Source organism: Crocodylus siamensis, chromosome 8 (genome assembly GCF_052110815.1).
Source record: "Crocodylus siamensis isolate JL-2025a chromosome 8, ASM5211081v1, whole genome shotgun sequence".
In the NCBI taxonomy this organism is placed as follows: Eukaryota; Metazoa; Chordata; order Crocodylia; family Crocodylidae; genus Crocodylus; species Crocodylus siamensis.
The window spans coordinates 75,730,596-75,754,571 of NC_143402.1; the positions used below are offsets into that span (position 1 = coordinate 75,730,596).

Here is a 23,976-nt window from a genome sequence, read left to right on the forward strand (position 1 = left end):
GCATTTAGTTCATTGCACAATGGTGTTGCATAATAGTAACCAAAAGCAAATTAAGACAACAGCAGAGTTTCAAAAGTGTCAAAGATAGTGGGTGTAGTTTGTGAAAGTCTTTGTCATTGGCCATGAGCCATCAACAAAAAGCAAAGCAGCTCAACTTTCAGAAAAGAAGTTGAATTTGCAGGTTGGCTTTTATGAGAAAAATGACCTTTCTTATTTCTAAATGGAGAGACCCATTTTAGATGCAACAGATTTGAAAATCTACATTTCCATTTCAGAAGGTAACTTTGGTTTCAATAAAAGCAGACTTTTATTGGCAAGAGTACAAAAATAGAGTAAAAACCTTAGCCAAAATGTATCTGAACACAGATGTCTTACATGAGTGTTTCTATACATATTGCTTAATGGGAAACAAACAGAAAATATTGAAATATTGGTACAGGATCTCTGATGTACTTAGTTTCCACTGAGCACAGAGAAGTGTGCATATTGTAGGCACCATTACAAATAAAGGTATGGCTTCCTGATTCGCTTCCCTAGCTCTGGCCCAGGACCGTCTCAGGATAGCCCAAGGCTTATCCTGTCTTCCATAATGATTGCCAGCTCTCCACTGATAATCCACAAATGTCATAAGTGGATTCGTTTTCATTCAAGTCATTAATGGAAATATTGAATAGTACTGGGTCCAGGCCAACCCTTGTAGGACTCCTCTAAAATGTCTTCTGAGTTTGATAGTGAACCATAAAGAGGTGTTTTGAGTGAGTTTTTTTCCATTGGTTGTGCACCCACCTCAAAATGATTTCTCTGAGACCATATTTCCGTAGTTTACTTATGCGACTGTCATCTGGAATCCGGAAAAAAGCCATGCTAAGGCAAGATCTCACATCTACTGCATCTCCCTTATCCACTAGGTCTATTACCCTGTCAAAGGAGGAAATTAGATGAATTCAACACAATTTGGTCTTGACAAGTACATGTTGCTTGTTTTAGCTCCTCATTATCATTTTTTTAAAATAATTTGATCTTGTATAATAATTTGTTCCTGTAATTTCCTAAATTTTCTTTCCTTTTTTTTTTTTAAAAACAGGTATTATGTTTGCCCTTTTCTAGTTATCTAGGACTTCTCCTGGTCCTCCAGGAGCTTTAAAAAATAATAGCTAATGGTTCAGAGATGGCTTCTTAGAAATGTTATGGTAATGTCAAACATGACATGGGCTCTCTAAGGTTAATATCATACTTGTCAGATTAAAGGGCAGATCCTTTGATGGAGTAAAGGGAAATTCTTCTGTTGATGAGGCGTGCTGATTTATGATCTGTAGGCCTAAAGTATTCTTTGGAGGGTGGGGTTGAGGAAGCACTTAATTATACTACAAGACTATCTCTACAAAGAGATCTCTTTTCATTTCCATTGTTTTATTTCATATTTAATTCCAATTCCATCTGCAAAATTTGTTTTTCATTTCCTATGTATGCTTTACTATCTCTTTCATGCAAACCATGTCATCCTGAGAACAGTAACACTTCTATTATTTCAAAATGTTCTTTCCTTAAAAGGAAAACCTAAATTAGAAAAAAATAATTCTTTTGTCCAAAGTACAGAAGCTGCAATACCTGCTGTGCTGATAACCATATTATGCTGATAGACAATCAAATCTTAAAGATTAAAATTGATTAAATAGGAAACATTTTAACATTGCTAAATGTCTTGTGGCTGAAGTTGTTTCCATTCATAATTTCCATCCAATGCCAGATCAAAATTTTCCTTCTCTTGCTCTCGAGAGAGCTCCAAGAACACCTAAAATACACAACAAAAAAGGTCTAGTTATTTTTCAGTGTCAATAATTAATCCCTTCACCAACTTTTATGAATCTTTGCAATGCCAGTTTATGGGTTTGCAGCTGCCCAGAAGGCGAACCCCACTCAGAATGGGCTCTTTGCTGATCGGGATAAGGCAACTACCTAATACTCTGCAAATTGGCTCACTAAACTTTTGGATTAACGCTTGGGAAAGGCATTGTCTTCTCAGGAGCTCTGTAGATTTCTGTTGCTGTTGACTCTACATGCATTCCCAAAGGCATATTTAAGTCAAATGCTATACAGCATTTGGAATGTAATACTAGCTGTTTATGGTGGCTGTTCACCCTGAGATGAGAAGGTAACATTTCTTTGAGTCATTTTCATTTCCCTTTGGATTTCTTATAAGCCTTGCAATAGGGACCAAAACATATATCTAGGCCAAGGGGAGAAGCAGCTACAGAGGTCGCATTGCCCATGGTGGTGATCAAGGTGGTCAGTTCCACGCTGCGAAAAGGACACTTTCCCCTCTTTCTCCCCTACGTGGGTCTGCAGGACAGGCCGTGCTCTGCCCCCATTGCTAGATTTAGCCCTTATAGGATTTGGAAACCCATTTGTTTCTCCAACACATTTCCTTCTTCTGTCAAAGCCTGATGAATATAGTGGGCTGCCTTTGTGTCTTCTAAATTTTATAGCTTGCATCTCTGAGCGCATCACATGCCTGCATCAAGGTGTTCAAAGAGAAGCTGTACTCCTCGAAGCCCAAGGTTTGTTTGGCTGTGAAGAAATTAAAATATAGTCAAAGAAAATACTATTGCCCTTTTCAGGTGATTTTGGTCTGCTGCTTCTGCTTTCGTTCTTACCTGCCTCGAGCTTGGAGAAAGCCTGGGACAGAGGAAGAGCATCTTCCATTGGTATCTTGTAGACCAGCAAAGAAGGAATCCTGTGGGGAAAGAAAAAGACATCATAATTTTTTGCCTACCTCCTCAGATTAAGCTTGTGGACCACACTGGGCATACCTCCAATGTGGGGCAGAAAGGGAGAGCACTTCACTGTATGGCCATATACAGACCAGCAGCTCATTATCTGGAGAATGTCCCTATACATCTATTCTCAATCCTGGATTGGGATGTAACATTTGCTGCCAAACTGCAGAGGGAATGATGTACTAAAATTCTGCAGGCAACCAGCAGTACATGACCTAAACCTATAATGGGACCAGATATACTGGCAGTTACCGCTCTTGACGAGCTGCTTGTGGGAAGATCGTCAGAATTTTGGCATGGAGTTCATCGACTTGCTCAGGGTCCTTCACTTTAATTTCCAGTAGGTAACCTTTGCCAAACTTGCTTTTCAAGTACTGAATGGAGCCAATGCACCTGTTAACAAGGGAAGAAGCACAGTATGAAATAGTGATTAGTGGACTTGGCGTTTTCCCACAACTCTCATCTCATAGTGCAGGAGGTATAAGGACTTGACAGGCTCCAAAAAAATCTCTCAGTTCCTTGAGAAACACCTTGCTCTTGCTATTGAAGCTATCTTGAAGCTTACCGGAGCTCTCCAGCCACCATGATGGCCACCCGGTCACACACTGCCTCAGCCTCCTCCATGTAGTGCGTTGTCAAAATAGCCCCTTGCTCCTTGTTCTTCAGTGCAGCATGAATTGCTTTCCTAAAACAAAAGGGCTGTTACATCACAGGAATAGACAAATGAATTTTCCTATTGTCCTTTCCCCTCAAAATGGCAAAAATGATTACTCTGCAAATATTAACAAATCAATGAATACATGAAGGTACTCTGAAATAATGATACAACTGCACATTTATGAGCAAAACCCATTATAGTTTGTTCCAAAATAACATTTGCTGTAGTGCTGGGTTAATGAGGAGGAACTGCTATTAAAAGGCTTTTGCTTTAGCCAAACATATTTTTCTTAGGCCAATGAGAGTTGTTTTCAAGTAACAGAGTTGTCAAGTGGACAAGGGTACTAACTAGAGCAGGGCTGAACTTGCTTATAAATCTGAGACACAGAAAAGAGCCAAACTTTTGTTTCATACCCTGATTATTTTTCCAGATTATGAGATGTTAAAATGCGAGAAACCCCATAGAATGGTCAAGGAACCTAAATGATATTAACATTAATTTTAAGACATTAGTGCAGCTCTGCCAATAACCTAGAGGTTGAGAACAAAGATATAATACGTTTCCAAAATTGCTGGGCTCCACAGCTTCCACTGACTTGAAAGTTTTTTTTTTTTTTTAGGTGTGCAGTTGTGGATTTAGAAATCTTAGGTACCCAGTCTCAGCTCCCAACACTTTTGCACCATTTCAATTTAGTCCTGAGGTGAAGGCCTAATCATTGGCACAGGCAGTACTCACCACACTTGCCGTTGGCCTTTAGGGTCCATTCCAGTGGATGGCTCATCCAAGAGCATAACTGTTGGGTTACCCAGCATGCTCAGGATGAAACACACCTAAAATGGAAGAAAGACATTGAATGGACAACTTCAGAAAGGTAAGCTGTAGTACCCGTGTATGACCAAAGGCAATTATGGCCCAACATATTTTGTGTGCCTGTGACACATCTACTGGGGTCTGAACCCAAGTGCACATGCACACTGGGAGTCCTGTTACCCTTAGTAACTCTGTACTTATTATATTAAAACATTTTGAGTATCATGCTGTGCAATATTCTGTTCTATAGTACGTGGAATGATATAATTCCTTCTGAAGTGAAGCAGCACAAATATTGGTGCACTCTGTCATAGAAAGCAGTGCAAATCTTATCCACTTAACTGGGAGCAGAACTACACCTCTTATCCATTAATGTAAGCCTTTTATTAACATAATGAACATCGCAAGTACTCATACTGTTTTGTGGAGATAATTCACCAGCCATTACTTCAATGCATTTAATCCCAAACCAAGATTTTACTACATCTGCAATAAAAATTCAGTCTAAAGCATGGAAGGCTACATTCAGTTCTCATTTATTTCAGTGGCATGTGTGAAGCTTGTCCAGATAACACACTCGCAGAAGTGAGAATGGAATTCAATATTAGAATAACGTCACACACACCTTTCTCGTTATGCCAGCGGATAATGTCCTGGTTTCTTTTTTTAAATGCTCCTGGAGCTCCAGAGCTTTCACCATTCTGTAGAGCAAGGAGAAGAAAGAAAGGGAAATGAATGTTTGTTTTCTCCCTCGCAGTCCCCACTTAAATGAGACTGGCAGCAAAAGGGAAAGAGTTGACGGTCCTCCCCACCTAGGGTTTTGGGGGCAAAACAGGTCCCCTAAAGGAGTCCACTCCCAGTAAAGAATATTTGAATTTGGTCAAGAGAGGACAGTTTTAAATTTTCTAGTGAAGTTTTTGGTAGAATTTGCCTATTACGTTCTGTGACCACCACCCTTTCTATTTGTGTTTCTCCCTTTGAAAATCAGAATCGCAGCATCTGGGAGAGGGTTCAACTTCCAGCTGTTGAGTGGCAGGGGAAGGGGGAGCGGTGGAGACTTTGGAAACTGGAAATATTTTTTGTTGGTACCGATCAATGGCGACAGCAGCATCTTTTTTCCTCAGCCCTTTCACAGCCGCATAAACCTCCAGATGCTCCTGCACGGTCAGGGTTGGCCAGAGAGGGTTCCCCTGAGGGCAGTAGCCCAGGAAGCCAGGGCCTCTGGCTTCCAGTTGAGATCCAACTGCATCTTTCCCCTTTGCCAGCACCTGCACAAACAATCAGTTATTCTGCTCTTGTGTAATCGTTTGATAAATAGGTGGAGTTCAAATACGAGGAAGATTAATGATGGGATCATTGAGGGTTTGTAAAAGGAGAATTACTGAGCAGAAAGCACTGCTAGGTAGGGGTGTGCAAAACAGGCCCTATTAGATTCCGGTTCAGCCTGGATCACGGACAGTGATTCAATTAATTGATTTGGGTCACTGTCCCTGATTCAATTTGGCATGATACAATTATTTCCAATATTAACAAATGTATGATACTCAGAAGGACTTTATATTTTTGTTTCAAGTATTCCAATTTTGTTTAGTCTGTAGAAAGTTAGTTCAGCTTGTGAGTGTACAAAATAGACGTTCATCTCGTGATTACTTTAACAGCTAACAATTTGCATGATTTGTACTTGCATGCAATTGTGCACATGCAAGTACAATTTGCATATGTACCTTTCATAGCATGATGTACAGGGCTAGAAATCTCATCCCAAATATTGCTTTGTTTTACTGTAATGATAACTTAGGAGTAAGCACTGGACTTTCCACTCACATAGTCACTTTGCAGTCTATTTGCCTCACCCACCTGCCCAGCGCTCAGCACAGTCTCTCCCGTGATCATATTTATGGTTGTACTTTTTCCAGCTCCGTTGGGTCCCAGCAGTCCTAATACCTCTCCTAGAACAAAGATGAACCAAGTTTCAATCTTTCAATTAGGGAATCATGAAAATAATTCTAGTAAAAGATTCCTGGGCTCTGACCTCTTCTAACACAGAAAGAGACATTTTTGGTAGCCACTTTCTTCTTTTTCTTAAAAACAGCACTGGCTTTCTTGACCTTATATTCTTTGCGCAGATTGTTGACCATAACAACTGGTTTCTGGGGAGAGGGGGGAAAAGAAAACCCTTTAAAGAGCAAATCTCTTGCATTACACAAAACCATGGGACATCCTGTCTGCACTGAGGTGGGAGCACACTCCTGCTAAGCTGCTCCCAGGCTCCCCCTGCCCATTCGCTCTTGCACACGTGCTCCAAATGCAGAACTACAACCGTGACACTCTGCATCCACACTGGAGACCGGGCTCTCTAGCATGCTTGAAAGCAGCTGCTGAGCGCTGACTCCAGAGTGCTGACCCTCTGAGGCGAGGGGGTAGGAAGAGGTCAGAAGAGGGGCAGCTCAGCAATGGCTCAGCTGGGGATTGCCCCTGCTGTGGTATGGGCACCTAAAGGGGTTGGTGCGATGGCGATGCAGGCAGGGGTCAGTGCGGGCCCAACGACAGTCTAGACAGCAGCAGAGCTTAGGCAGGGGTCAGATGCCTACGAGACGAACATTATAATATGCATAATATTGCAGTCCAAACAGGAGGCAATGAGGACACTTAGGGGCCTAGAGTACTAAGGCTCCTAATTCCCTCTTAGTCTTGTAAGGAGTCTACTGGACCCATTGAGGTGTGGCCCTAATGGCACAAAGGCATTACTCTTGCCCTTTCAGCTTGAACATATTCCTTTTATTCTTCTGCAAGGACACTGCAAGACTCATTGAGGTGTGGCCTTAAATGGCTCAAAGGCATTCAGTGTTCAGGCATTCAGACTGATCAACTGAAGAGTGCCTCTGTCTTCCTCTGTATTGAGACTAAACATTATGCCTGATATATTCTTGGTAGTAACAATAATACAACTCCAAAAGTGTGTGTGTGATGCTGCCAAAGCGTGCAATCACAATTCTCATTCCAAGCTTCATTTGTTTTAAATACTTTGAGACCAAAAATGCGCCCCCCCAAAACAAAACAAATGGAAAAAAACCCCTAGAGAAAACAAAGCCTTCTACTTTCTATTTAAAAACTATATTTTCAGTTTTTATTTCAGCTAAGTCCATTTAGAAGTCAGTTTCTATGTCTACTTATCCCATTTGGAAAGTCAATTCTTACCAGCAAAGACAAGTAAGGTAAACCATTGGACTTTCTCACCAATATTTATTATTCTTTTAGCAATGCACATTTCTACCAACATGAAAATGGGACTAGAGTAGTCAGACATGCAGACAGGAAGGCTGCTTTGTTTTACCTCCTTCTGATTCTGAGATGCTATTGCCTGCCTTACTCTTTCCCTTTCTGCTTGAACATCTTCATCCTCCTCTTCTGGTTCATCTGGATTCTGATGGCAAGGCTCTTTCCCTGGGGAGAGTCTATAGATCAACAATGCCAAGTTAGTCTGGTACCTTTGTTTCTCATTTACAATCATGCATTATGAATAAGGCAAGACTCCATTCCTTTCCATCATAACATTATTTGCGTTTCCTGCTATTTCATATTCATTAAATTGATTATTTCAAACATGTAAAATAAGTGGCCCAGAAAACACATACACAAAGCCCAACACCAAAGAGGTTATTTATGAGAGTGTCATGTCTGCAGCTCAGCCCTCCTCTGTCCCAGCTTCCAAAATACAAGAGAATAATTTGCTGCTTCTTGTAGTTCTTGTATTACTGACTGCCTATCCCCTGCACTGAACAAGAGAGAGGCTATTTAGGACAAATAATGACAAATAGTATCATTAAAGACCACCAAGATATTTACTTTCTGGCTTTTCCTAACTTATGAATACCTGACATGGCAAACTTAGCACTCTTTTCATAGTTTCATAGTTAGTAGGGTCGGAAGGGACCTGAGCAGATCATCAAGTCCAACCCCCTGCCATGGCAGGAAAGAGTACTGGGGTCAAACAACTCTAGCAAGATGTTCATCCAGCCTCCTTTTAAATACCCCCAGGGTAGGAGCCTGCACCACTTCTCTTGGAAGTTGGTCCCAGATCCTAGCCGCCCTGACCGTGAAGTTGCGCCTCCTGATGTCTAGTCTGAATCTCCCCTCTGCCAGCTTGTGACCGTTATTCCTGGTCACTCCTGGCGGTGCTCGGGGGAACAGGGACTCCCCCAGTTCCTGCTGGTCCTCCCTAACTAGTTTGTAAATGGCCACTAGATCCCCCTCAGCCTTCTCTGGTGGAGGCTGAACAGGTTCAGGTCCCTTAGCCTTTTAATGTAGTGGTTTCAACAAGAAAGCAGGAGGCAAAATATCACGTAGAACATGATGAAATTCAAGAACCGATTACTAGTAGGTTTGCATTAATAGAGCATGCTCTGTTGAATTAACATTGGAAATGGTAATGACAGTAGGTTATTATCTAGAACTAGAAGGAAAGGGCAGATTACAGCAGGACCAGGTCAGGTTACAGGGGTAGGCAAATGACAATAGGATGGGATTCAATACTGACAAGTGCAGGGTGCTGCACTTGGGCAGCAAGAACCAGCAGCGTACCTACAGGCTGGGGAACTCCTTTCTCAAAAGCATGGTGGCAGAAAGAAATCTTGGAGTCATTATCGACTCCAAGATGAACATGGGCCGGCAGTGTGGGAGGCAGTTAGGAAGGCCAACCGCACCTTGTCATGCATCCACAGATGCATCTCGAGCAGGGCCAGGGAGGTGATCCTCCCCCTCTATGCAGCACTGGTCAGGCCGCAGCTGGAGTACTGCGTCCAGCTCTGGGCACTGCACTTCAGGAGGGATGTGGACAACATGGAGAGGGTCCAGAGGAGGCCACTCGCACGATCAGGGGACAGCAGGGCAGGCCCTACAAGGAGAGGCTACGGGACCTGACCTGTTCAGCCTCCACAAGAGAAGGTTGAGGGGGGATCTAATGGCCATCTATAAACTTATTAGGGGGGACCAGTGGGGATTGGGAGAGACCTTGTTCCCCCGAGCACCTCCCGGAGTAACAAGGAATAACGGGCATAAGTTGTTAGAGAGCAGGTTCAGACTAGACATTAGAAGACACTACTTCACAGTCAGGGCGGCTAGGATCTGGAACCAACTTCCAAGGGAAGTGGTGCTGGCTCCTGTCCTGGGCGTCTTTAAAAGGAGGCTTGATGTTTACCTGGCTGGGGTCATCTGAGCCCAGTTTTCTCTCTTGCCCAAGGCAGGGGGTCGGACTAGAAGATCTACAAGGTCCCTTCCAACCCTACATCTACGAATCTATGAAAACTGTTTGAAAAAATAAAAACTATTTTTGTGAAAAATGTTGAAATCGTAAAATGTTCAAACAATAACTTTTTTGTTTTGACTGTGTTCTTTCTCAGACATTTCAGAGTTCTTTCATTTAAAACCCCAAAAAGATGATAAATCATTGTTAAAGCTTTTGTTACTGAGTTTGTGACATTTTTATAATCGTACAGATAGTGAATATTCTTTTTAAAAGAACAACAAGCACTATTTATTGAAAATTATCAGCAATTTTTGTGAGCATTTTGTTTTTGAGAAAAAGCTTTATGGTATGAGCTCACATGTGTGTGCATGCCCCCTGAGGGTTTGTGTTGGCACAAACCTAAAAATCGGATCCTCTCTCAAAACCGCTCTTCCATATTTCATTTCCAAATATCGAAGAAGAAAAATGAAAGCCACACACTGGATGTAAGGCTGAAAAAAGAAATAGCCGACACTTTATGAGCAGTGATACAAAAAAAATTATAATTCTAAAGGTAGAAATCACATTTAATTCATAAACTTAGTAGGACTCTGTTTGATCTGTGACTTTTATTCTCTCCCTCCCATTTCAAAGAAACAATGTTTTGAGTAGCTGGGCGAGCTATCTCTAACTCAGTCCAACTAAAATCCAATATAAGATCTCCACTTCACAGAATGAGTTTTATATTGCAGTCCCACTTTCTTACTATTGAGGACTTACATAGTCTAATATTATTTGTACAGTTGACAGGTGAGACCCTAGATTCATGGACTAAGTCCAACTTTAAGCCATACAGAAAAATCTAAGAGTTGGTATGTTAGATTCTGTCAAATGATGTGCATTTTTCTAGCTTATGGATTGCAGTGAATGCAATACAGGGTACATAAAGTACATTAGGATGCATGGCCTATACAAAATAATAAAAATTAAAAAGTAATGTTGAAATTTTTTTTCTTACTCCAAACACAGATATCAGTATTTCCGGCCAGTTGGGTTTCAAATGGGAATCAGGAAAGTCTACAAAAACCTGTAGGAGCAAAAATACATGTTTGATATAATACTATAAAATGTTGGGAGAGTAATAAACAAACTGATAAATATTTTCAAAATGAGTATTTCTGTTTTACTCAAAATGCTCACAGTAGGAAAGAGTAATTGTGGGAATTTGAATTTGGGATTCCTAATATTATTCCAGAAACAGTTATATTCCTGAATAAAACCATCTTCAAGATCTTCTCTTTAGGACCAATAGCTCTGCAAGGGGCAAGCATCTGTTCCCTCTAGTTGCTCTGTAGTCCCAGTTAGTGGAAAAATTTTTCTTTCCATCTACTCTGCTGGTGGGTTTTGAGATTTGATCCCCGTTTTTGGGAAGAAGAGTAGACACTTTTGCAGGGAGTTGTGCTCTTTAATTGCTGTACTGAATTATGAAAATCCCATGGGTAACAGAAACAGAGAGGGCTTTGTCAGTGTGTCCAGTTAGTGTTAACATTTCCTACTGAGAAACTATGCATTTTGTTTTTCCAAAGAAACTTAGCTAGGTACGTAGCTAGTCTCCTTGTGATATAGCACAATAACTTACATATAAAGTTGTGATGCAAAGGCCAAATAATGGATACATAGGAAGGAAAATGGACAGAACGTAATGAGTAATTCTATCTTCAATACTAAACATGAATAAACCAAAGAGGTGGACAGCAAAGGTTACCTAAAATGAAACAAGAAAATAATCTGTATGAGTGAAAAAGTTCCCTTTGCTCATTGTTACTAAGAATTGGATACATCTACCACTTGGGGTATGAGTGCAAAGTACTTGATTCAGCAGAGGGCCCATGCAGACATATATACAAAATATAGTGTTGGGAGGCATCTGGGGAATTGTTTCTGATTCCTATGTCACTCCGGATTTTACAGCGACTAGATTTTATAGTCTCAAACTTAGTCTGTATTTATAGGTTGGAAGATTGAAACAAAATCATAGCCAGCAGTATAGATACTGATATACTCTGGAGGATAAATACCACAAAAGTCCTTCTATTCTGTACCTCCTGGTTTTTGGCTTATATGTATATATTAAGGCTGAGATCCTCATCTCTTAGCTCTAGGAACTGGGGTTTTGCAAAAAGAAGCCAAAAAACAGGAGGCCTACAGAATAGAAGGTTCACACACATACACGCGCGCGTGCACACAAGTGTAGCTCTCATAGTTGAAGAGACAAAAACCAGGAACTGTAACAGCAAAGACAACAATAAAAATTATAGTGATGAACTTGTTTATATGTTAGATTTGAGACACCCCTTGGAAAGTGCCAGCTGTTCGTTTTCATTCATTTTTTGGCTACAGAACAATAACAATAGAAGAATTCTTCTTTGCCAAGATCTCAAAAAGACTAAAACAGGTCAGGATGTTTTTAATATAATAGATTCCCATGTGAAAACTCAAAGTTTATTTTGTGAATCATGTTTGCACACCGAACAGTGATAACATTGTGTAGCATCCCACAGCACCACTGAAAGGCTCTCAAAGCAGCTCAGGGTGCCACAGCAGCTTGATTGAGAATCACTTCTCTAGGGATTTACTACATGATTGGACCGTTTTTCTCTCAGGTACCAGAAATCTGATTTTGCAGCATTGAAATATTTTGGGTTTTGGTTTTTTACAAAAAATTGATGGAAAACAGACAAAATATGCAATTAGCTGGGACATTTTTGACAATCTTGTTTTACACACACACACACACACACGTATATGCATATACCCAAAACAGGCCTGTCGAAAATGTATACTCACAGACTCACACACAGCTTTTATATATATGCATATACATATACAAAAACGGACATAACATATACATATATATACATTTTATGTATATACATACACATGCACACACATATATACATATACAAACTGAGATACGTTCAGGCCACTGAAAAGCTAAGATCCAAGGTAGCCTATATTCTTGTGAGGCTCCAGGTTACACAGTTTAGACACAATACAGATTTTCTATGAGACTAGCAAAATACTTCGGAGTTCCATTACTCCCCCTCCAAAACAAACCAAATTGTACCCAGCTTGTTAAAACACAAATGACTGGAGAGTACTGAGATTGAAATAAAGTGCAAAATAGAATAATTTCTGTTCTGAAATGACTGCCAATGTCCTGGAGCTGCACAGGGGGTTCCCCTGAGTTTCTGCTTCACAGATTTTAGAGCATGCGTGCCCTTTGCTTACCATTACGAGAGTAAGGGACAAAATATGGCTGCTGCACCCCTTGCGAAATATGAAGGCAATTAAATAAAGGAACAGGACGATAGCAGCTCCAGATCCAATAAGACCTATCAACTATAAAGAGAAAGGGTTTCATTAGGGATAAGTGAACTGGCGTGGACAATCAGAAAGCTACAACTGCAGCAACCTAGTCTAGATTGAATTATGAATAGGAATAATTTGAGCCAAGGGATTAAAAAAAGAACATGATAAGTGTAAAATATTTTGTAAAGGGCAAGATTTATTATCTCCATTTCATTAATAGGGATACACAGACATGATTGCTATAGGTAGCTTATCCAGGGCTTTGCTCTGTAATAAAGAGCAGACAAACAAGTCTCTCTCCCAAGCCATCCATCCACCCCCAGGAGATCTATCACAATGGCCACCAGATCATTGGAAGCTGGTTTGCCCTGGGTAAATTTTCAAGGATTAATTTTACTTTGGATTTTAGTGATGTACTACTACATAGTAGGACTGTGCATCATGTGCCCATTCCACTTTTACTTTGTAGTAAAGTCGGTTTACCAAGTAAACAGCATGTTTTCTCTCTGACCCCAAAGCGGGGAAAGAGGATGCGGAACAGCAGACATGCCTTGCCCACCCATCCACCTGCAGTTACATTACTGGAAAAGCATCGCTGTCATCTAGAATGTTTCAGGCTTTATTTGGGATAGGGATAGGACCGAGGGCAAAATATGGAACACGTTTCTCCAGGACCCTCTAATTTCATTGTGAAAAATTATTTTTTGCACCTAGAGCAAATTCTGTCTCTTTCCTGCATGCAGCCAGGGAGATCGTTTCTGTATTCTGAAAGAAAAGTGCAGGCAGAAATGGCAACATTTTGTTACGTCTTGAATTCAAATGCTATCAAAATTATAAGCTTTCATGTGAATACCCAGCAAAACATGGTCCCGTTTCACAGCTCGAATGAGAGTGGATATTTGAATATATGCAAGGATTAGGGTTTCAAGCAATTCTGAGGCAATTGCTCTCTTTCTTTAGTTTTCAGGATGAAATATGTTCCATATTTTCTGGGGTTTCCCCTCTCATTTTTTCAGGAGATATTTCTTTATAAGTGATCAACCAAAGATTTACCAAAAAGAGCAGGGTTCCAGAATGCTTCCAAATGTGAGAATTCTGTGAAAGCAGTATCCCAGACATGGAGATGAGAAGGATCCAGTTCAGAGGAATGTCCACCAGTGCCTGCCCACACCAGTAAGCTGATGGGATGAGCCCAGAGATACGCAGCTGAGAATGAGCTTTCCTCTAGGAACACACATGGAAAACAGAGATGTTAGTATTATTTTTTTTAGCAAGGATAACAATCTTTCCAATTGCTGATAGGATGTATGGTGACAGGTCAAGGAAGTAATATCACCAGTGAGTCTCCTTTTTCTTTTCTATTTTGTTACTGCCCCCCCCCCCCCCGTGTTTTTCATCCTTCTCATTTTCTGGCTATTGCCTCCTCTGGTCTTTCATTCTGATGATACATATGTTCCCTCGTTCCTGCCCAGATGGTCAGAAGGCACTTTGCATGAGTTAAGAGCTTTAACACTAAGAGTCCTTAGTATGGTCTCAGCGTAACCTGGAACTTCACCCTTAGATGTCTATAAACATTGTCCTTCTTTCTCTGCTGCGGATAAACCGTCTAAGTCTGCTTATAACTTTCCTTTTCTCTCTCCGAGTCTACCTTCAGTTTCTCTTTTCTACACTGCACGTGCACGTATCTCTCTCTCTCTCTCTCTCTCACACACGAGTTTGTGTTCAGTTTTTTAGGATTTAAATTTCATGCAGGCTTCTCGGAGTTGTTTAGGTTCCTGTATGAACAGCGTGCTTCGTGTGGAGGCCTGCGTTGCAACTAAGAGCTGTTTAGTGCCTACACAACTGTATTTCCTTCTTCCTGCAGAAATTCTGCTACAATTCAAGGATTTTTACCTTGTAATCCTCTATGTGGCTCGTCGCAAAGTAAGGTGGGAAAGCAGGATATATAATCAACCAAAAGACAAGGTACTTCATGATAATATTATTCCAGAACATTACTCTATGTTTCTGCAGGGGAGTAAAAAGAAGATATTTAAAGAAAACCAGCACTGTAACAGCCTAAATCCATCTGGATATCACAACTGAATGCATAAAATTATTAGGGCTGTGCAAAGCTTTGGTCCCTGATTTGATTTGGTGTAGATTTGGCCCGATTCAGTGGCTGAATCGCCGAATCTGAATTGAATCAGAGGACCCTTTAACCTCTCTGAATCGAATCAGAACCCTCTGAATCAATTTGGAGAGATTCAGAAAGATTCGGCAATTTGGACGTAGACCCAGCTTTAAATGTTTTTTCTACATGTCTCTAGCTAGCAGGGGTTTGTGAGTGCTGCAATGTGGGGGGCATGGAGTGTCCCGCAGAAGCACACGGGGGACTCTCCAGTGTGCTTGGCAGCAGACCCAGAAGTGGACCAGAAGCACTTCCAGTCCACTTCCAGGTCCACTGGGGAGCATGCAGGGGGCCCCCCATACCTCCCCCCTGGCTTAGCAACTGCTGCCACCTGGGTGTGGGGGGGCGCTTAGAGGCCCCCCGTGGCCGATCGCTGAGCCGGGAGTGTGTGTGGGGGCCCCCAGTGTGCTCCCTGAAGCCAATTGTGCTAGCTGTGTGAAGCCCACTAACAGAACTAGTAGCATGAATACCGCTGATGAAACTGGCTGATACATATTTATAAAAAATAAAAACCCTAGCTCCTTTCTATTAAAAAACTGATTACAATTTGAGCTGTTAGACACTCTCTTTAAACCAGCATTTTTGACAGGGAAGTTAAGACACTTACAAAAAAAAAAGGATGGTTCCAGATTCGGATATGCTCAGTGGAATTTAAAGTTCCCAGCAGCGCATTGCTAATGATGTTCACAAGCATGGGGAAGCAGTTGATTACCTCCATGTGACACATTATTGTAAACCTGTAGCTCTTAAAAAAAAACAGGATGAAAAACTCAAGTGCGTTTCATAGCTCAGCAAGTATCAGGAAACGACAAGATACAGTTCATGTTCTAGGTCCTAGAACAAGATGAATAGGAAGGTGATCTAGAACCTGTCAGGAGCCTAGAATGTAGTTTGAGCTGCTAAAAACCAAGCAATGAGGTGTCAGTATGCATGACTGAATTTAGTTCAGCCTTTCCTAATTTAAACAATCCCAGTGTCTGGATCACTTTGGACCTGTGTTGCACAAAGTCCAGCCTTGAGACCCTGCTTGGCTGAGAGGTAGGCAATGTCTTCAGCAAAAATACTTTGCTTGGACCATCTTGTAGACATACAGTGTGTATCTTTATCCCCAAATACAGCTTGCAGATTCAAGCTAGTATTCAACATTTCAGGAGCAGCAGACCCACACTACTTATTTTAAACAGTGTTTTCATGCAGAAGTTAAGAGGATTCAGTAGGTGTCTTATGCCAGTTGCAAAATATAAGTGGTTGGCAATGGGCAGCTGAAATGGCTTGCACTCTACCTGGTCCTCACAAGATACTTTTATAGCCCCATTGTGTATTAACTCCTCTGTGATATTTTTTCCAGTAGTTACATCCAACATTATTTTCTGTTTCTCTACAGCATGGACAAAGTTCTCAATGCTGGAGCCTGGTAGGAAAGTAAAAACAGACAAATCACCATGTTTGAAGCTGTTTTACAACAAAGTCATCCTTGGGGGCTTTGCTGATATTACTGCCTCCCAAGCAAGACCAGAAAAAGCATAGAATAAATATTAGACTGTCCAAGCAACATTTATTTAATCATTCATTGCATTTTTTGCATAAGTTGCCATCCTTAAATATTGCCATCATTAATTGCCTCACTCCTGTGTTCGTTATCTGCATATTTAACTGTCTTGCTGCACTAAACTGCTGATAATCTCTTGATTCTTGATTTCGGTGGACTTTTGCAGTACCATCCAGTGTTGAGTTTCCTCCTATATATCTGAAAATTTCTTCAGAATTCGTCCCAGCAGGTCCTTATCTTTTCCCCCACTGTCCATAGAGGTTTCCAGCCCTTTGTTCATCTCTCTTCACACTGTCTGAAGGCAACTGCCTCCAGCTCAAACATGTTCAGATATCTTTTTATAGGGAATCCAGGTCTGTGATGATAAACCAGGATCAAAACATTACTTCATCCAATTCCACATGTGTCTCTTATCCGCTTAATCTAATAGTGATAAAAACAGCACACCCTTTTTCCTCTTCTAAGCCATCTCCACTTCTCCTCCTACTCCTGATGGCAATAGTCATCCTCCCTAATACAGAGGACATGGGAAGTTTGGGTGATCTTTTTCACTCCTTTTGGCACCCATCCTGGCCATGTACAAATCCTATTTACACTCTCTTATTGTCATCCCAAGAATCTGTTTCTTTCAGTCCCCACTGTCAGAACTCTCATATATGGGATTTCATAGATTTCATAGACGTTGGGGCTAGAAGGGACCTTCCAAGTTCATCAGGTCCAGCTCCCTGCCCCAAAGGCAGGAAGCCAGCTGTGGTCAGATGACCCCAGCAAGATAAGTGTCCAGGCGTTTCTTGAAGGTATCCAGAGTAGGTGTTTGCACCACTTCCGGGGGGAGTCTATTCCAGACCCTGGAGACTCGGATGGGAAAGAAGTTTTTCCTTATGTCCAGTCTAAAATGGTCTTCCACCAGTTTGGACCTCGTCTTCCCTTGGGGTTCCCTGGTGAAAAGATGTTCTCCCAGTTCCTGATGCACATCCTTTATATACTTATAGGCTGCCACCAAGTCACCCCGAGCCTGCGCTTCTCCAGGCTGAAGAGTCTCCTGCAGTATCATTACGAATGTACATTACGAATATATGGGATTGGCAACCACTCCCTCCCGGTCATTGGCTGTCTCAACACATCCATGCCCCCACCTAGTAAATACCAAATGTAATCACTAGAGGCAAGTTTGTTGCAAGCTGTTTGGCAAAATTATTTCCCTATTCAGATACTTGCACTAACACTCCATTTATTCGCATATCAAAGATCAGCTTCTTCAGGTTACCTTGCTCCTATTTGCTCAGCTCTTTCTTTTTTCTTTTCTTTGTTTTGAGCTTCAACCCCAGCTTCTGAGCCCCTGTATTGAATTGCTCCCATTTCATCTGGCCCTGTGTTGAACTTACTTGAAATGATAAAAAGCAACGGCATAGAAAAATGATCAGATTTGTAGTTTTGCTTTCCCCTCACCTGTTTCATTAAGGACTAGGAGGCTCAAGTATTCCTTGTCAGCCTTCTTTCCAACAGGAAGGAAATATAGAGCAGAAGTCAATTCCCAAGAATTTAGTACCTGCCACACCTCTGTCAAGACCAGTTCCAAAATCAGAGGGAGTACAAAAATCAGATAGAGCAGTAATCTATATTGAAGAACAGATGGAGTGTCAGGGAAATTGTAGGGTAGCAGCATCACACTTTCAATTAATACATTCCTTGTGACTTTACTTTTAGAACCTCTAATTTCTCCACTATCGAGACAGGTTTTTAAAATTTGCAAGGAAGAAAATTTCCAAGACCTTTTCTTTGACCTGTGAAATACCATTTAGTCTAGGTTTAAATTTACACTTTTCTGTAAATCACCATTTTCTGTCTGTTACGTGTGTTCCTGAGAGGACTTTTTATGATGAAAATGGTGGCAAAACACTCTGAGATGCTCAACTAATGCTGGTCCTAAATCACTGCTGAAACAGCAGCAGCACACACTGCACAGGCAACCTTGCAAGCAGGCAGCCTTTTCCAAGCCACCATGGAAACAGGAAGAGCTGAGCAGTGGTTATGTGACTGCTCATCCCTGGCTTCAACACATGGCCCAATTATCCTAAACCCCTTCCTTTAACACCCCCTGGGCAGGCACCTCTTCTCACACACGTGCCCTCGGAAGCGGGGAGATTAGATAAGCACCTAACAACTCTAACAGTCCACTGGTTTTTCCCTCTTCTGAAGGCACCAGATGGAAAGAGTACCTCTCACCTCTTGAGTCTGAGGGAGAGCCAATAAAAACTTCCAAGAAGTCATAACTACAACAATCACTAAACTGGTTGAGATTTTTTCGCTATGTATAAGATTTTGCTGCCACAAAATAGTTTAGCTAACCTCCCTACCACCCCTCATTTAAAATTTTTTTTTAGAAACATTTGTTTGATAAACAGTATTGGAGAGGCCAACTAGGAGCTGTGCTCTTCTTGATTGGCTGCTCACAAACAGGGAAGAATTGGTGGGGAATGTGGATGTGGATGTGGATGGCATTGGGCAGCAGTGACCATGAGATGACTATGTTCAGGATCCCAAGGAAAGGAAGGAAGGAGAGCAGTGGAATAAGGATGCTGACCTTCAGAAAAGCAGACTTCAACTCATGGTGGGAACTGATGGGATAGGATCCCCTGGGAGGCCAGTCTGAGGGGGAAAGGAGTCCTGGAGAACTGCTTGTACTTTAAAGAAACCTTACTAAGGGCGCAGGAATGAACCAACCTCAGATGCAGGAAGACTAGCAAGTATGGCAGAGGACCAGCTTGGCTTAGCAGGAAACTCTTCAATGAGCTAAAACACAACAAAAGAAGCTTACAAGAGGAGGATGCTTGGACAAACAACTAGGGAGGAGTATGAGAGTATTGCATGGGCATGCAGGGATGAAATCAGGAAGGTCAAAGTGCAATTGGAGTTGAAATGAGCAAGAGATGTGAGAGGTAACAAGAAGGGCTTCCACAAGTTCATAAACATGAAGAAGATGATCAGGGAAAGTGCAAGTCCCTTACAGAACAGGCAACTTTGTGACAGAGGATGCAGAAAAGGCCGAAGTGCTCAATACCCTTTTTACCTCCATCTTCACAGGCAAAGTCAGCTCCCAGATGGCTGCACCTGGCAGCACAGACTGGGGAGGAGGGGGACAGCTGACAGCAGTGAGAGAAAAGGTTAGGGACCATTTAGAAAAACTGGATGCATAACAAGTCCACGGTGCTGGATGGGATGCACATGCGGGTGTTGGGGAAATCAGCTGATGTGACTGCAGAGTTGCTTGCCATTAACTCTGAAAGCTTGAGGCAGTTTGGAAAAGTCCCAGAGTATTGGAAAAGGGCAAACATAGTGCCCATCTTTAATAAAGGGAAGAAGGAGGATCTGAGGAACTACAGACCTCAGTCCATGGAAAAATCATGAAGCAGGTCCTCAAGGAATCCATTTCTAAACACTTGGACAAGAAAAACAGTCAGCATGGATTCACCAAGGGCAAATCATGCTTGACCAACCTAGTTGCCTTCTTTGATGAAATGACTGGCTCTGTGGGGAGAGCAGTGGATGTGGTATACCTTGACTTTAGCAAGGCTTTGATACAGTTTCCCACAACCTTCTCACAAGCAAGCTAAGGAAGTACAGGTTGGATGATGAACTGTAAGGTTGGTAAAAAGCTGGCTGGATCGTTGAGCTCAAATGACTTGTATAATCAATGGCTTGATGTCTAGCTGGCAGCCAGTATCAAGTGAAATGATCTAGGGGTTGGTGCTATGGTTGGCTTTGTTCTGTATCTTCATCTAGAAGAAAGGATGGTGTGCACCCTCGGCAAGTTTGCAGATGGCACCAAGTTGGGCAGAGTAGTAGATACACTGGAGGTTGTTCTAAGATTCAGACTGACTTAGATAAATTGGAGGATTGGACCAAAAGATATCTCATGAAGTTCAATAAGGACAAATGCAAAGTCCTGCAGGTAGGACAGAAAAATCTCATTCTCCAGTAGACTGGGGACCAACCGGCTGAGCCACAGTTCTGCAGAAAAGGCCACGGGAGTTACAGTGGACAATAAGCTTAATATGAGTCAAAACTGTGCCCTTATTGCCAAGGGGGCTAACAGCATCCTGGGCTGCATTAGTAGGAGTGTTGCCATCAAATTGAGGGAAGTGATTATTCCCCTCTATTTGGCACCAAAGAGGCCACATCTGGAGTCCTGTGTCCAGTATTGGGCCCCCCACTACAGAAAGGATGTGGGCAAACTGGAGAGGGCAAAAAAAATAATTTGGGGGCTGGGGCACATGACTTATGAGGAAATGTGGAAGGAACTGGACTTATATAGTCTGCAGAAAAGACTGAAGGGGGATTTAATACCAGCCTTCAACTATCTGAAGGGGGGCCCAGAGAGGATGGAGCTGGACTGTTCTCAGTGGCGACACCTGACAAAACAAAGAGCAACAGTCTCCAGTTGCAGGAAGAGAAGTTTAGGTTCGATATTAGGAGACATTTTCTCATGGACGGAAGTGAAGCACTGGAACGGGTTACCCAGACATTGTGAAATCTCTGTCCATGGAGGTTTTTAAGACCTGGGCTGACAAAACCTTGGCTAGGTGATCTAGTTGGGGTGCTCCTGCTTTGAGCAAAGGGTTGGATTAGAAGTGACCTGTTGAGGTCTCTTCCAGCCCTCATTTTCTGTGAGACTATTTCATATGGTAGGACATGTACAGTAAAAAATAATTTAGTTGCCTAAAATGAAAAGAGTTACAATTTGAATGCTTATTTTTCCCATTTCCTGTTATTGAATGCAAATGAATGAGTTCCTATAGAGAGTTTTTTTTCTTTTTTCTCATTTAATTTTTTCAAAATTTTAACATGGGAAAAGTTTGTTTCTAATACTGGAGAATTTTTGGTGGTGTAGAGTAGACAAGTTTTAAAAAGTTGGGAAAAGGATTAAATTTAGATACCACATGTTCTTTCTAGCCATTTGGATATGAATCAAATAGTAATAAAAAAGGAAAAATGTGATGCATTTAAAATTTTTCTTTTTTTTGAAAAATGAAACAAAACAGAAATGGTGATTCTTTAATTTTGCAACTTTCTCAAGAAAAGTAAATTTTTTTTTTCAGAAGAATACTGGGATTTTTCCCAGCTCTAATTAGCGCAGCTCTTTATGTTGTGAGTATCTCAGATCAAAGTTGCTCCTTAAAACTAAAACCTAGTAGCTTGTATCCTTGGAACATAGCTATGAGAAAAGGAAGTCCCACTCCATGGACAGGTATTCTCTGAATGTGCCCTTAAACCAATCAGAAGCTCCATGGCACTTACAGGGTCCACAAGGTTTTATATGCCGTCTTAAGCTTTAGGAAGCGCATTCGTGCTATGGCACGGACTTGTTGCTTCCAGAGGGTTGTGCTGGTTACAGTTGCTTTTCCCATGTCTGAGAACGACAGAAGACCTTCTTCCACTTCATCGGCAGAGAAAGTCTCTCTTTCCTCTTCTGCCTGCCCATCTCCTACAGGGAGTTTTCAAAGGGCACAGTTTCACCATTGACATGGTTTTATATTACAGTAGAGTGGAAGAGATATCAATTACGATGAGCTCTACTAGCAATAAAACTCTTTAAACCCTTAAGAGACTATACAGAACATCCATTACACCTACGGATTGTGTACATTGATCTCTTCTGCATTCCTCCTCCAGAGGTTTGCTTTCCAATGTACATACTTTACAGACAGCTGGGTGATACCTGAATGTTAAGCATTAAGCAGAAGCCCTACAAAGAAGGGTGCTCACCTCCAGTTGATAATTGTTGAAGAATTGACCCAGACCTGCCTGGTACTAGAGTGAGCAGAGGGAAATGACTGCAAAAGGCAGGCCTCATTGGCACCTCAGTTGTGCTATGCTTTGGGCATTCTGGTTAAAATACAGTTGTTCCTCAGTTTGTATTTGTGCATCTGATTGCTCCCTCCTAAGCACAGTATTTTGCACTTTCTCGTCTTGAATTTTGCATTGTTTCTTTTAAAGCCTTGGATAGGTGTTGTTTATCAAGAACACCCTAACAGTGTAATTTAGTTTCTCAAGTTTTCATGCGGGAATCTGAGTTAGTGGTAATAATGGCTTTTTACAGAGAAAATCCACAGGTCACTAAAGCTGGCCCTTTTTGCCACTAATGGCACCTGGCAGAAGCAAATCCACATGTACCTGATTTGCCTCATCAACCACTTGATATTTAATGATAGATCAGTGCTAAAACCATTCCTCTTTCTATACTCATTATACCTGGGTTTTAATTCTTTATTTTAACCATTTTCATGAATGCAGTTCTATTGTAACTGTTCAAAGAAATGTTCAATAGTTGGTTCTCTGTCTAAATATGACCCATAAAGGTAAGGATTTGTAGTTAGCTGAAAAAAACATGCAATATTAGTATTTAAATCATCCCAATTTTGCCTGGCTGACAATTGCATGATTGGGCCCAGTATTTTACCTTCTTGATCTTCACCTTCCAGTTTCATGAAAACATCTTCCAGGGTTGTCATGGTAACTCCATAATTAACAATTCCTTCATCAGAATGACTGTCTAAGCCAAAGAACAGATCTGCATAATAGTAAAAAAACATATATACCTTGAAGGCATAAGAAAATGTATACATCTGTGGGCCAAATTCTGCTCTGAAATACAGGAGCATAGATCCAGCTAATTCCTTATACCTACTGGTATACTGGAAGCAGAATTTGACCCTCTCTCTTACTTTTAAGGTAACCTTTGCACCAGAGAAAGACCTGAAAATGTTAGTACATTCAAAGTTATTCTTCACTTCTGTAAGAAGTTCATATTCCACTGAATGAAAAGGCTCAAGAGAATAGTAACAAATTACCAGGTACTTCTTTTGATCAACCAAAGAGAGTTGACTTTCCAACTAGCATCATTATTCTACCTCCCCTAATAAGCTAGGTGCATGGGACTCCAACAATTAGTTATTGAGAAGAGAGAAGCACTAGGAGAGCTGTAACCTAACAATGTCGTCCATCTTAGAGAACAAAATACAAATGCAAGGCTACATGAGTTACAGCTGGACATGAACTACAGCTTGGGGAAAGCTCAATTCAGAATTTCCAAACTAAAATTCTAGATTTGGGATTTTGATTTTTTTTCCAGCAGAAGTTAAACATTTTCATGGAAAATTAAGAGAAAAGCACATTCTTGGTTGAAAATTTCCATAGAAAAAAAGTGCCCCTGCTTCATCTTCTGAGATTAGGACTGCTCCTTTGCACCAAGTGTAAGGAGTTTTTTCAAGCACAAAACAGTCACAACACAATATTAACAACTCCTATCTCCCAAAAATACAAATAATCAAGAAGTCAGAATTAGAAATTTCCCTACATGCATTCATGTATGTGTGGGATTCATTCTTTGACAATACTTTCTCTATGGTAATAGTC

At 41.3% G+C, this 23,976-nt stretch overlaps 1 protein-coding gene across 4 annotated transcripts in view; it reads right to left on the bottom strand.

The window, feature by feature from the left end:
- Positions 1 to 283: 283 nt before the first annotated feature.
- The window catches only part of LOC149859087 (ABC-type organic anion transporter ABCA8-like), a 49,246-nt gene continuing 25,553 nt past the window's right edge, over positions 284 to 23,976 (bottom strand). The window contains exons 18-40 of one of the 4 annotated variants that reach the window (XR_016443753.1): positions 23,021 to 23,131; positions 21,859 to 22,045; positions 18,010 to 18,176; positions 16,295 to 16,422; positions 15,619 to 15,756; positions 14,735 to 14,848; positions 13,895 to 14,065; positions 12,761 to 12,871; positions 11,109 to 11,234; positions 10,488 to 10,556; positions 9,890 to 9,981; positions 7,580 to 7,700; positions 6,278 to 6,395; positions 6,103 to 6,194; positions 5,335 to 5,513; positions 4,871 to 4,946; positions 4,171 to 4,265; positions 3,343 to 3,462; positions 3,030 to 3,170; positions 2,655 to 2,734; positions 2,513 to 2,568; positions 1,609 to 1,792; positions 284 to 918 (exon numbers count right to left, since the gene is read on the bottom strand). Coding sequence is in view for 2 of the 4 variants with exons in the window: in XM_090059396.1 (XP_089915522.1) it covers positions 1,694 to 1,792; positions 2,513 to 2,568; positions 2,655 to 2,734; positions 3,030 to 3,170; positions 3,343 to 3,462; positions 4,171 to 4,265; positions 4,871 to 4,946; positions 5,335 to 5,513; positions 6,103 to 6,194; positions 6,278 to 6,395; positions 7,580 to 7,700; positions 9,890 to 9,981; positions 10,488 to 10,556; positions 11,109 to 11,234; positions 12,761 to 12,871; positions 13,895 to 14,065; positions 14,735 to 14,848; positions 15,619 to 15,756; positions 16,295 to 16,422; positions 18,010 to 18,176; positions 21,859 to 22,045; positions 23,021 to 23,131 (2,591 nt within the window). In the remaining 2 variants the exon portion in view is untranslated. Of the gene's footprint in view, positions 1,793 to 2,512; positions 2,569 to 2,654; positions 2,735 to 3,029; positions 3,171 to 3,342; positions 3,463 to 4,170; positions 4,266 to 4,870; positions 4,947 to 5,334; positions 5,514 to 6,102; positions 6,195 to 6,277; positions 6,396 to 7,579; positions 7,701 to 9,889; positions 9,982 to 10,487; positions 10,557 to 11,108; positions 11,235 to 12,760; positions 12,872 to 13,894; positions 14,066 to 14,734; positions 14,849 to 15,618; positions 15,757 to 16,294; positions 16,423 to 18,009; positions 18,177 to 21,858; positions 22,046 to 23,020; positions 23,132 to 23,976 lie in introns of those variants that run through there. The other 3 variants (XM_090059396.1, XM_090059397.1, XR_016443754.1) reach the window with 3 other exon arrangements.